Source organism: Chiloscyllium plagiosum, unplaced genomic scaffold (genome assembly GCF_037043375.1).
Source record: "Chiloscyllium plagiosum isolate Xiang-an unplaced genomic scaffold, Cpla_swu_hap1 HiC_scaffold_2, whole genome shotgun sequence".
In the NCBI taxonomy this organism is placed as follows: Eukaryota; Metazoa; Chordata; class Chondrichthyes; order Orectolobiformes; family Hemiscylliidae; genus Chiloscyllium; species Chiloscyllium plagiosum.
This window is the reverse complement of record NW_028270140.1, coordinates 160,036,129-160,048,923: the sequence shown is the minus strand read 5'-3', so window position 1 is coordinate 160,048,923 and position 12,795 is coordinate 160,036,129. Positions and strand designations below refer to the sequence as shown.

Sequence of the window (12,795 nt, the reverse complement as noted above, 5' to 3'; positions counted from 1 at the left end):
TTTCCAGCAACACATTTTCAGCTCTGATCTCCAGCATCTGCAGACCTCACTTTCTCCTAGAGAAACTTATCAGCCAGGATTGAATGGCAGAGCAGACTTGATGGGCTGAATGGCCTAATTTCTGCTCCTATGTCTGATGATGTTATGTAAAGGAACAAATCTGCAATGAAATAACTGAAAGGACAAGCATTTTAGAGTAATTATAACGGTGGACTTTAATGACCTGAATGTTATGGGAATAGTGATAGTGCTTGGGACAGAGATGGGGAAAGCATGATTAGATTGTATTCAGAAGCAGAATTAGAATTCGAAAAGCCTTTCTTGTCATTTTTATAAACGACCTGGATGAGGGCGTAGAAGGGTGGGTTAGTAAATTTGCAGACGACACTAAGGTCGGTGGAGTTGTGGATAGTGACGAAGGATGTTGTAGGTTACAGAGAGACATAGATAAGCTGCAGAGCTGGGCTGAGAGGTGGCAAATGGAGTTTAATGCGGACAAGTGTGAGATGATTCACTTTGGTCGGACTAACCGGAATGCAGAGTACTGGGCTAATGGTAAGATTCTTGGTAGTGTAATTGAACAGAGAGATCTCGGTGTCCATGTACATAGATCCCTGAACATTGCCACCCAGGTTGATAGGGTTGTTAAGAAGGTGTACAGTGTGTTAGCTTTTATTGGTAGAGGGATTGAGTTTCGGAACCAGGAGGTCATGCTGCAGCTGTACAAAACTCTAATGTGGCCGCACTTGGAGTATTGTGTACAGTTCTGGTCACTGCATTATAAGAAGGATGTGGAAGCTTTGTAAAAGATTCAGAGGAGATTTTCTAGGATGTTGCCTGGTATGGAGGGAAGGTCTTATGAGGAAAGGCTGAGAGATTTGAGGCTGTTTTCATTAGAGAGAAGAAGGTTGAGAGGTGACTTAATAGAGACATAAAAGATAATCAGAGGGTTAGATAGGGTGGGGCTTTTGCCTGAAACGTCGATTTTACTGCTCCTCGGATGCTGCCTGAACTGCTGTGCTCTTCCAGCACCACTAATCCAGAAACTGGTTTCCAGCATCTGCAGTCAGTGTTTTTACCTGGTTAGATAGGGTGGACAGGGAGGGCCTTTTTCCTTGGATGGTGATGGCGAGCACGAGGGGACATAGCTTTAAATTGAAGGGTGATAGATATAGGACAGATGTCAGAGGTAGTTTCTTTACTCAGAGAGTAGTAGGGGTGTGGAACACACTGCCTGCAACAGTAGTAGACTCACCAACTTTAAGGGCATTTAAATGGTCATTGGATAAATACATGGACCAGAATGGAATAGTGTAGGATAAATGGGCTTCAGATTGGTTTCACTGGTTGGTGTACCATTGAGGGCCGAAGGGCCTGTACTGTGCTGTAATGTTCTATGTTCTTTTGGGAAATTGTCCTTCGTGGAGAGGAAAGCTCCAGTAACAGAAAGGTATGGGAGACGTTAAAGAGGAAGATATCCAAGAACATTGAAAACGTGACTTTAGGGAACACACATTGTGCAGTAATAATGAGCTGAAGTAGCTGCATATTTTCAGGGTCTTGGGAAAAGACATACATGTGGAGACATGCACAATCTCCACAGGATTGCAGCCTTCCCAGGAAATGGTGACAGCCACTCCTCCCTTCCAATGGGTTCACACCTCCTGGTTGAGAGTGAGTGCTGAAAGGTGCTTCCCTCAGTGTTTGGAGGATTTCCAAACCAGTTATACCAGCGTTTAGGCCTACCCAGCGATTTCTTTTAGGTTCAGCAGGATAAATGTTTCAGAAGCTTTTGACTGCCACAGAATGTCTCTTTGATCTGGGATTGCCCCTCTCTGTCTTATACGTTAGCTGAATTACAGCTTTCCCCACTCTGCTGACCAAAGCAGCTGTACCCTTTTGTCTCTGAGACTCAGCTGCCTCTTTCAGTCCAAACACGAAATGGAAAGACTGTCTGTGTTTCTGCTTGTTTCCAGGTGCAGACATCTTCCATGTTCCCCCAAGTTAGGCTCAAACTGCGCTGTTCCCCAGCGATAAACAAGCACTCACCGCACCAGGCCTGTTGTCTGGCAGAATTGAAAAATCACATAACCTCCTTTCCTCAGTTTAACCTTGAATCCAAGTGACAAAACAATCACCTTGAAAACCCTTGCGTTCACAATGCTGCATTTTCAATCTGCTCCAGCAGTCAGCCTGGGTTTAGTGACAGGGGTGCAAGAGCCATCTGAAATTTCAACCCAACCCAATGATGAGGGAGTGCTGCATTGTCACTGGCACCATCAGGTGTTTCACCACTTCGGCCGAGGCAAAACATCCCAAGGTACTACTTGATAAAGAAAGGAAGGTTTTTAGTGTCCTGGCCAATATTTATCCCTCAAATTATCTGTTCAAACAAACAGTTGGCTATTTATTTCACCACTGCTTGTAGGATGTTAATGTATACAAACTCTGTACCTCCTTTCCTCCAGGTAACCCTGCATCTGAAATCTATATCATTGTCTGCAAAATACTTTTGTCTATCCTCAGGTCTTGGAAGGAACAATATAAATGAGTGCTATTTTCTTTTACATGGTAAAAGTAGCCCCTTGAAAGTGGAGTCCCAGGTAGATACGATAGTGAAGGTGGCGTTTGGTATGCTTTCCTGTATTGGTCAGAGCACTGAGTACAGGAGTTGGGAGGTCATGTCTTGCTGCAGTACAGGACATTGGTTAGGCCACTTTTGGAATGTTGTGTACAATTTTTGTCTAGGAGAAAGTGAGGCCTGCAGATGCTGGAGATCAGAGTCGAGAGTGTGATGTTGGAAAATGTACAGCAGGTCAGGCAGCATCCAAGCAGCAGGAGAATCGACATTTCGGGCATAAGCCCCTCATCTTGATGCTGCCTGACTTGCTGTGCTTTTCCAGCACTACACTCTCAACTACAATTCTGGTCAGCCTGCTGTAGGAAAGATGTTGTGAAAGGGTTCAGAAAGGATTTACAAGGATGTTGCCAGGGTTGGAGGGTTTGAGCTACAGGGAGAGGCTGAATTGGCTGGGGCTGTTTTCCCTGGAGCGTCAGAGGCTGAGGGGTGACCTTGTAGAGGCTTATAAAATTATGAGGGGCATGGATAGGGTAAATAGACTTGTTTTTTCCCTGGAGTCGGGGAGTCCAGAACTAGAGGGTACAGGTTTAGGGGGAGAGGGGAAAGTTATAAAAGAGACCTAAGGGGCAACGTTTTCACACAGAGGGTGGTGCATGTGTGGAATGAGCTGCCAGAGGAAGTGGTGGAGGCTGGTACAATTACAGCATTTAAAAGGCACCTAGATGGGTATATAAATAGGAAGGGTTTAGAGGGATATTGGCCAAGTGCTGGCAATGGGACCAGACTAATTTAGGATATCTGGTCGGCATGGATGAGTTGGACCGAAGGGTCTGTTTCAGTGCTCTATATCTCTATGAACTCTATGCTCTTAAATGAGTGCAGTGGAAAGTTTGTGATAGAACATAGAACAGTACAGCACAGAACAGGCCCTTCAGCCCACGATGTTGTGCCAACCACTGATCCTCATGTATGCACCCTCAAATGTCTGTGACCATATGCATGTCCAGCAGTCTCTTAAATGTCCCAATGACCCTGCCTCCACAACTGCTGCTGGCAACGCATTCCATGCTCTCACAACTCTCTGTGTAAAGAACCTGCCTCTGACATCCCCTCTATACTTTCCGCCAACCAGCTTAAAACTATGACCCCTCGTGTTAGCCATTTCTGCCCTGGGAAATAGTCTCTGGCTATCGACTCTATCTAAGCCTCTCATTATCTTGAATACCTCAATTAGGTCCCCTCTTCTCCTCCTTTTCTCCAATGAAAAAAGACCGAGCTCAGTCAACCTCTCTTCATAAGATAAGCCCTCCAGTCCAGGCAGCATCCTGGTAAACCTCCTCTGAACCTCCTCCAAAGCATCCACATCTTTCCTATAATAGGGCGACCAGAACTGGACGCAGTATTCCAAGTGCGGTCTAACCAAAGTTTTATAGAGCTGCAACAAGATCTCACGACTCTTAAACTCAATCCCCCTGTTAATGAAAGCCAAAACACCATATGCTTTCTTAACAACCCTGTCCACTTGGGGCCACTTTAAGGGATCTATGTACCTGCACACCAAGATTCCTCTGTTCCTCCACACTGCCAAGAATCCTATCCTTAATCCTGTACTCAGCTTTCAAATTCGACCTTCCACCTTGATCAGATTTGCCCTCAATCTCCTTCACTCTGAGGAGAACTGCCCCAGCTCCTCCATTGTAACCTCTTCAGTAAAACTCCTCATCCCTGGATCCACACCCCCTTGAAGACTTGGCCAAGCTCCCTGAAGGCTGAGGGCCAGGATGGGACTCAATGCTGTAGCTGGAGCCTAACCAGGTTCAGCATCACCTCTCCATACTCAATCCCAGAGCACAGAGTTAAAGTAATTTGCAAAACAAGTGAAATGGATTGATCTTTATGTAGGTCATTTTTTCGAATGTGTTGGAACGTGCCTTGAATAGGCAAGGTGACCCCTGTGCCTAGAACGCTGAGGTACTGCTAAATGACCTTGTGCTGTTGAAGCTGTTTTCTAAAGGAGCTGATGCCTGTTCAGTCTGGTCTTCCAATCCGATTCCCTGCTCAAAGTTAGGAACCATGTTAGTGCTACAGCAATGGCCAGCCTGAAATGACAATTTTACCGCATTTTCGGAAAGTATCCTTCCTTTTCATGTCAGTTTTGTATCACTTACTCCACCATTACCTTGTGTAGAATGTAGTTTCAGATATTATTTTCTCCTATTTAAAAAGAATTTATCAATATCTATAATCACTTCTACTAACGTATTGCATCATTAGAGGCATCACGGTGGCACAGTGGTTAGCACTGCTGCCTCACAGCGCCAGGGACCCGGGTTCAATTCCCGACTCAGGCGACTGACTGTGTGGAGTTTGCACGTTCTCCCTGTGTCTGTGTGGGTTTCCTCCGGGTGCTCCGGTTTCCTCCCGCAGCCCAAAGATGTGCAGGTCAGGTGAATTGGCCATGCTAAATTGCCTGTAGTGTTAGGTGAAGGGGTAAATGTAGGGGTATGGGTCTGGGTGGGTTTCTCTTCGAAGGGTCGGTGTGGACTTGTTGGGCCGAAGGGCCTGTTTCCACACTAAGTAATCTAAATTCTTTGTGATTAGAAATTCTAAGATGTACTTGAGACATAAAACATTGTAAAACAATAGCAAAAAACTTTAAATACTGCACTTCCCACCTTTCTGATTAGGTAACAGCTACACCAACATCCTACTAACCAACCAATCAAACGTCCCCATCTCCCCATGCTTGCCAATGATATCAACGTGAAGGAGTGGCAGATAGTGACAGAGTTACAAATTGCTGGCCATTAACAGGAGAAGGCCATTCAGCCCATCATTCAGTGAGATCCTGGCTGATCTGTGACTCTATACACCGGCCCTTGGACCATATCCCTTCATTCGTTTATTTAACAATGTGCAGACAAGTGGCAGTTGGAATTTAATGCAGAGAAGTGGGAGGTGATTCATTTAGATTGAGGAATGGAAAGGGACAATATTGGCCTCATGGCACTGTTGTAGAAGCAGAGGGAGCTGGGGATACAGGCACATCAGTCCTTGAGTGTTGGAGCTCTGCTTTCAGAAACACTGGGATTGAGTATGGAGAGGTGATGCTGAACCTGGTTAGGCTCCAGCTACAGCATTGAGTCCCATTCTGGCCCTCAGCCTTCAGGGAGCTTGGCCAAGTCTTCAAGGGGGGTGTGGATCCAGGGATGAGGAGTTTTACTGAAGAGGTTACAATGGAGGAGCTGGGGCAGTTCTCCTCAGAGTGAAGGAGATTGACGGCAGATCTGATCAAGGTGGAGAAGATCCTGACAGGTTTGGATATGGGAGACAAGGATACGTCTTCCCATTGGCTGAGAGTCCGAAGAGGAGGCAGACAGGTTTACCGTTTTAGATGAGAGATATGAAATAAAACCGTTTTTCCACAGCCTGCAGCTCTGTGTCGCTTCTGGAGCTGTGTGTGTGTGTGTGTCCTGGAGCCCTGTGTGTGTCCCCCCCCCGGAGCTCTGTGTGTGTCCCTCCTGGAGCTGTGTGTCTGACCCCCAGAGCTCTGTATGTACCCTGGAGCTCTGTGTGTGTCCCTCCTGGAGCTCTGTGTGTGTCCCTACTGGAGCTGTGTGTGTGTCCCCTGGAACTCTGTGTGTGTCCCTCCTGGAGCTCTGTGTGTGTCCCCCCTGGAGCTATGTGTGTGTCTCCCTGGAGCTCTGTGTGTGTCCCTCCTGGACCCCTGTGTGTGTGTCCCCTGGAACTCTGTGTGTGTCCCTCCTGGAGCTCTGTGTGTCCCCTGGAGTCCTGTGTGTGTCCCTCCTGGAGCTGTGTGTGTGTCCCCTGGAGCTATGTGTGTGCGTGTGTCCCCTGGAGCTGTGTGTGTGTGTCCCTCCTAGAGCTCTGTGTCTGTCCCTCCTGGAGCTCTGTGTGTGTCCCTGGAGCTGTGTGTGTGTCCCCTGGAGCTCTGTGTGTGTGTCCCCTGGAGCTCTGTGTGTGTGTCCCCCTGGAGCTCTGTGTGTGTCCCCTGGAGCTCTGTGTGTGTTCCCCTGGAGCTGTATGTGTGTCCCCCTGGAGCTCTGTGTGTGTCCCCCTGGAGCTCTGTGTGTGTCCCTCTGGAGCTCTGTGTGTGTCCCTCCTGGAGCTGTGTGTGTGTCCCCTGGAGCTGTGTGTGTCCCCTGGAGCTGTGTGTGTGTCCCTCCGGAGCTCTGTGTGTGTCCCTCCGGAGCTCTGTGTGTGTCCTCTGGAGTCCTGTGTGTGTCCCCCTGGAGTCGTGTGTGTGTCCCTCCTGGAGCTGTGTGTGTGTGTCCCCCTGGAGTCGTGTGTGTGTCCCTCCTGGAGCTGTGTGTGTGTGTGTCCCTGGAGCTCTGTGTGTGTCCCTCCTGGAGCTGTGTGTGTGTCCCCTTGAGCTGTGTGGGTGTCCCTGGAGCTGTGTGGGTGTCCCTGGATCTGTGTGTGTGTCCCCTTGAGCTGTGTGTGTGTCCCCTGTAGCTCTGTGTGTTCCCTCCGGAGCTGTGTGTGTGTCCCCCCTGGAGCTGTGTGTGTGTGTCCCCTGTAGCTCTGTGTGTTCCCTCCGGAGCTGTGTGTGTGTGTCCCCTGTAGCTCTGTGTGTTCCCTCCGGAGCTGTGTGTGTGTCCCCTAGACCTGTGTGTGTGTGTCCCCTGGAGCTGTGTGTGTGTCACCTGGAGCTGTGTGTGTGTGTGTGTGTCCTGGAGCTGTGTGTGTGTGTGTCCCCTGGAGCTGTGTGTGTGTCACCTGGAGCTGTGTGTGTGTGTGTCCCCTGGAGCTGTGTGTGAGTCACCTGGAGCTGTGTGTGTGTCACCTGGAGCTGTGTGTGTGTGTGTGTGTCCCCTGAAACCATCTGCTCACACGTTTTGGGATTGGAAAGTGGAAGCTGAAATAATCAGTGAATCGAAAAGGAAATTGGGAGGCACTTGAGAGAGATAAAACGTGCAAGATTACTGGGATTGGTTGGGGGCAGTGGGAATAATCAAATTTCTGGCTTCCTCCTATACTGCTAAAAACTCTGTGACTCCACAAAAACTGCTCGAAACAAGCTCCTTAAAAGTGGCCAGTCTGAGGAACAAGGTCTGGGTTTCTGTTCCCAAGGGGAAATGTAAATCAGGTTAGGAAATGCTGAATTCACTGCATTTTACTCTTCAATGGAAGAAAACAACTTTCCCCTGCCTTCCCAGGTATACACCTTCGCGCAGCCTTTCTATGGCTCAGGGAGGGTGGGGAACCAGCACAGGCAAGTATGGCCCATGGGGTCAGAGAGGGAGCCAGCAATGCCCACTGCAAGGCAGGGTGTAATTCTCTGGGGATCCCTGCGAGTTCATCCTGATTGGCTGCACTTCTTTCCTAGACTCCCATCAGACCTCAGTCAGACCTTCCTTCCAAATTCCATGCTCCACACAAGATGAATCCAGCTCAGACGCTGACTCCCTGACCCACTGGAACCCCCCAGAGCAGATTCGTCAGATTCTGGACCGTGAGGATGACCTGTTCCTGCAGGTCAGTGCACAGCCTGGGCCCAGCTGGGAATGGGGCAGGGCTGGGCCCAGCTGGGAATGGGACAGGGCTGGGCCCAGCTGGGAATGGGGCAGGGCTGGGCCCAGCTGGGAATGGGGCGGAGTGGGACAGGGCTGGGCCCAGCTGGGAATGGGGCGGAATGGGGCAGGGCTGGGCCCAGCTGGGGATGGGGCAGGGCTGGGCCCAGCCGGGAACGGGGCGTAGTGGGACAGGGCTGGGCCCAGCTGGGGATGGGGCAGGGCTGGGCCCAGCTGGGAATGGGGCGTAGTGGGACAGGGCTGGGCCCAGCTGGGAATGGGGCAGGGCTGGGCCCAGCTGGGAATGGGGCAGGGCTGGGCCCAGCTGGGAATGGGGCGGAGTGGGACAGGGCTGGGCCCAGCTGGGAATGGGGCGGAATGGGGCAGGGCTGGGCCCAGCTGGGGATGGGGCAGGGCTGGGCCCAGCCGGGAACGGGGCATAGTGGGACAGGGCTGGGTCCAGCTGGGGATGGGGCAGGGCTGGGCCCAGCCGGGAACGGGGCATAGTGGGACAGGGCTGGGCCCAGCTGGGGATGGGGCAGGGCTGGGCCCAGCTGGGAATGGGGCGTAGTGGGACAGGGCTGGGCCCAGCTGGGAATGGGGCAGGGCTGGGCCCAGCTGGGAATGGGGCGTAGTGGGACAGGGCTGGGCCCAGCTGGGAATGGGGCAGGGCTGGGCCCAGCTGGGAATGGGGCAGGGCTGGGCCCAGCTGGGAATGGGGCGGAGTGGGGCTGATGCTGGGAGCCTGGTTGGCTTAGGAGGAGCATTGATGGGTCTGAGCTGCAGTTGGGAGTGAGTTACTGGTGCTCCCTCAGTTTACCCTGACTGCATTGCACATTGGTTTGTTTCCCCAGGTTGCTGATTTGCCGAAGGCAGCGAGCTCGGAAGCTGCAGCTCAGTCTGATAGCAGCAGCAGCAGTATCCTCAGTCATCTGGACTGGGCTGCAGTTAACAAGATGCTGGCCAGTGTGGAACAGCCCTGAATTGTGCAGCACTCACCCGCAACGATATAACAACTCACCACAGGTCACCTCTGTTGGTGGGACTGAGTGTCACCATCTGTAGGAAAGAAACCAACTTACAGGCCACCGTGACAATGAGTGACCCTTACCCGAAATAAACCCGGACTCTGTACAGTTACACAGGGCCTGCTGAATAGATACACGTCACTGGAACTGTTTCGTCCCCTTTCCAGGTTTGACACATGGGTGAGAACGTGCCCGGGGAGAGTACGTGCCCAGGGTGAGTACGTGCCCAGGGTGAGAACGTGCCCGGGGAGAGTACGTGCCCGGGGAGAGTACGTGCCCGGGGAGAGTACGTGCCCGGGGTGAGTACGTGCCCGGGGAGAGTACGTGCCCGGGGTGAGTACGTGCCCGGGGAGAGTACGTGCCCGGGGTGAGTACGTGCCCGGGGTGAGTACGTGCCCGGGGTGAGAACGTGCCCGGGGAGAGTACGTGCCCAGGGAGAGTACGTGCCCAGGGTGAGTACGTGCCCGGGGTGAGTACGTGCCCAGGGAGAGTACGTGCCCAGCGTGAGTACGTGCCCGGGGAGAGTACGTGCCCAGGGTGAGTACGTGCCCAGGGTGAGTACGTGCCCAGGGAGAGTACGTGCCCAGCGTGAGTACGTGCCCGGGGAGAGTACGTGCCCAGGGTGAGTACGTGCCCAGGGTGAGTACGTGCCCGGGGAGAGTACGTGCCCGGGGAGAGTACGTGCCCAGGGTGAGTACGTGCCCAGGGTGAGTACGTGCCCAGGGTGAGTACGTGCCCGGGGTGAGTACGTGCCCGGGGTGAGAACGTGCCCGGGTGAGTACGTGCCCGGGGTGAGAACGTGCCCGGGTGAGTACGTGCCCGGGGAGAGTACGTGCCCGGGGTGAGAACGTGCCCGGGTGAGTACGTGCCCGGGGTGAGTACGTGCCCAGGGAGAGTACGTGCCCGGGGTGAGAACGTGCCCGGGTGAGTACGTGCCCGGGGAGAGTACGTGCCCAGGGTGAGTACGTGCCCAGGGAGAGTACGTGCCCGGGGTGAGAACGTGCCCGGGTGAGTACGTGCCCGGGGAGAGTACGTGCCCGGGGTGAGAACGTGCCCGGGTGAGTACGTGCCCGGGGTGAGTACGTGCCCAGGGAGAGTACGTGCCCGGGGTGAGAACGTGCCCGGGTGAGTACGTGCCCAGGGTGAGTACGTGCCCGGGGAGAGTACGTGCCCGGGGTGAGTACGTGCCCAGGGTGAGAACGTGCCCGGGGAGAGAACGTGCCCGGGGTGAGTACGTGCCCAGGGTGAGTACGTGCCCAGGGAGAGTACGTGCCCGGGGTGAGTACGTGCCCGGGGTGAGTACGTGCCCAGGGTGAGTACGTGCCCGGGGTGAGAACGTGCCCGGGGTGAGAACGTGCCCGGGGAGAGTACGTGCCCGGGGAGAGTACGTGCCCGGGGTGAGTACGTGCCCGGGGTGAGTACGTGCCCGGGGTGAGAACGTGCCCGGGGTGAGAACGTGCCCGGGGAGAGTACGTGCCCGGGGAGAGTACGTGCCCGGGGTGAGTACGTGCCCAGGGAGAGTACGTGCCCGGGGTGAGTACGTGCCCGGGGTGAGTACGTGCCCGGGGTGAGTACGTGCCCAGGGAGAGTACGTGCTCTGGGTGAGTACGTGCCCGGGGTGAGTACGTGCCCAGGGAGAGTACGTGCTCTGGGTGAGTACGTGCCCGGGGTGAGTACGTGCCCGGGGTGAGTACGTGCCCGGGGTGAGTACGTGCCCGGGGTGAGTACGTGCCCGGGGTGAGTACGTGCCCGGGGTGAGTACGTGCCCGGGGTGAGTACGTGCCCAGGGAGAGTACGTGCTCTGGGTGAGTACATAGCCAGAAGTTATACTGAAATGGAATTTTGTGAACACTGACGATACTGAATGTTACTGATCCCAGGTCTGATTGGATATCTGATATTCTATTTGTATATCATTATCTTGTTTCTGTGGGATGCTGGGGGTGGCTGTTACCCTCAGAAAATGGTGTTTCATTCCTTTATAAATAAAGATTTATACTCCAATGGGAACTCGGTCCAATGCAGGGTGAGCCTGCAAGTTATTCTCATTAAATTTCACTGGAGTGAGGCACTGGGCACGGACTGTATCAGAGAGTAAGGCACTGGGCACTGACTGAATCAGAGACTGTGACACTGGACACAGACTGTATCAGAGAGTGAGACACTGGGCACGGACTGAATCAGAGACTGTGACACTGGACACAGACTGTATCAGAGAGTGAGGCACTGGGCACGGACTGTATCAGAGACTGTGACACTGGGCACGGACTGAATCAGAGAGTGAGGCACTGGGCACAGACTGAATCAGAGAGTGAGGCACTGGGCACAGACTGTATCAGAGACTGTGACACTGGGCACAGACTGAATCAGAGAGTGAGACACTGGGCACGGACTGAATCAGAGAGTGAGGCACTGGGCACAGACTGTATCAGAGAGTAAGGCACTGGGCACAGACTGTATCAGAGAGTGAGACACTGGGGACAGACTGAATCAGAGAGTGAGACACTGGGCACAGACTGAATCAGAGACTGAGACACGGGGCATTAACTGAATCAGAGAGTGAGACACTGGGCACACACTGAATCAAACAGTGAGACACGGGGCATTGACTGAATCAGAGAGTGAGACACTGGGCACACACTGAATCAAACAGTGAGGCACTGGGCACTGACTGAATCAGAGAGTAAGGCACTGAGCACAGACTGAATCAGAGAGTAAGGCACTGGGCACAGACTGAATCAGAGACTGAGACTCTGGGCACTGACTGAATCGGAAACTGAGACACTGGGCACTGACTAAATCAGAGAGTAAGGCACTGGGCACAGACTGAATCAGAGACTGAGACTCTGGGCACTGACTGAATCAGAAACTGAGACACTGGGCACTGACTAAATCAGAGAGTAAGGCACTGGGCACAGACTGAATCAGAGACTGAGACACGGGGCATTGACTGAATCAGAGACTGAGACACTGGGCACTGACTGAATCAGAGAGAGAGGCACTGGGCACAGACTGAATCAGAGACGCAGGCACTGAGCACAGACTGAATCAGAGAGTGAGACTCTGTGCACTGACTGAATCAGAGAGTGAGACTCTGGGCACTGACTAAATCAGAACCTGAGACACTGGGCACTGACTAAATCAGAGAGTAAGGCACTGGGCACAGACTGAATCAGAGACTGAGACACGGGGCATTGACTGAATCAGAGAGTGAGACACTGGGCACACACTGAATGAAACAGTGAGGCACTGGGCACTGACTGAATCAGAGAGTGAGACACTGGGCACAGACTGAATCAGAGAGTGAGACACTGGGCACACACTGAATCAAACAGTCAGGAACTCAGCACTGACTGAATCAGAGAGTGAGACACTGGGCACAGACTGAATCAGAGAGTGAGACATGGGGCATTGACTGAATCAGAACCTGAGACACTGGGCACTGACTAAATCAGAGAGCAAGGCACTGGGCACAGACTGAATCAGAGAGTGAGACACGGGGCATTGACTGAATCAGAGACTGAGACACTGGGCACTGACTGAATCAGAGAGAGAGGCACTGGGCACAGACTGAATCAGAGAGTAAGGCACTGGGCACAGACTGAATCAGAGAGTGAGACACGGCGCATTGACTGAATCAGAAACTGAGACA

At 52.9% G+C, this 12,795-nt stretch overlaps 1 protein-coding gene across 2 annotated transcripts in view; it reads left to right on the top strand.

Annotated features, from left to right (window-relative positions):
• The window catches only part of cplane1 (ciliogenesis and planar polarity effector 1), an 885,738-nt gene extending 876,338 nt beyond the window's left edge, over positions 1–9,400 (top strand). For both annotated transcript variants that reach the window (XM_087975286.1, XM_087975281.1), the window contains exons 51-52: positions 7,932–8,080; positions 8,970–9,400. In XM_087975286.1, coding sequence (XP_087831412.1) covers positions 7,932–8,080; positions 8,970–9,098 — 278 coding nt within the window. In that variant the 3' untranslated portion in view covers positions 9,099–9,400. The remainder of the gene's footprint in view (positions 1–7,931; positions 8,081–8,969) is intronic.
• The last annotated feature ends 3,395 nt before the right edge of the window (positions 9,401–12,795 follow it).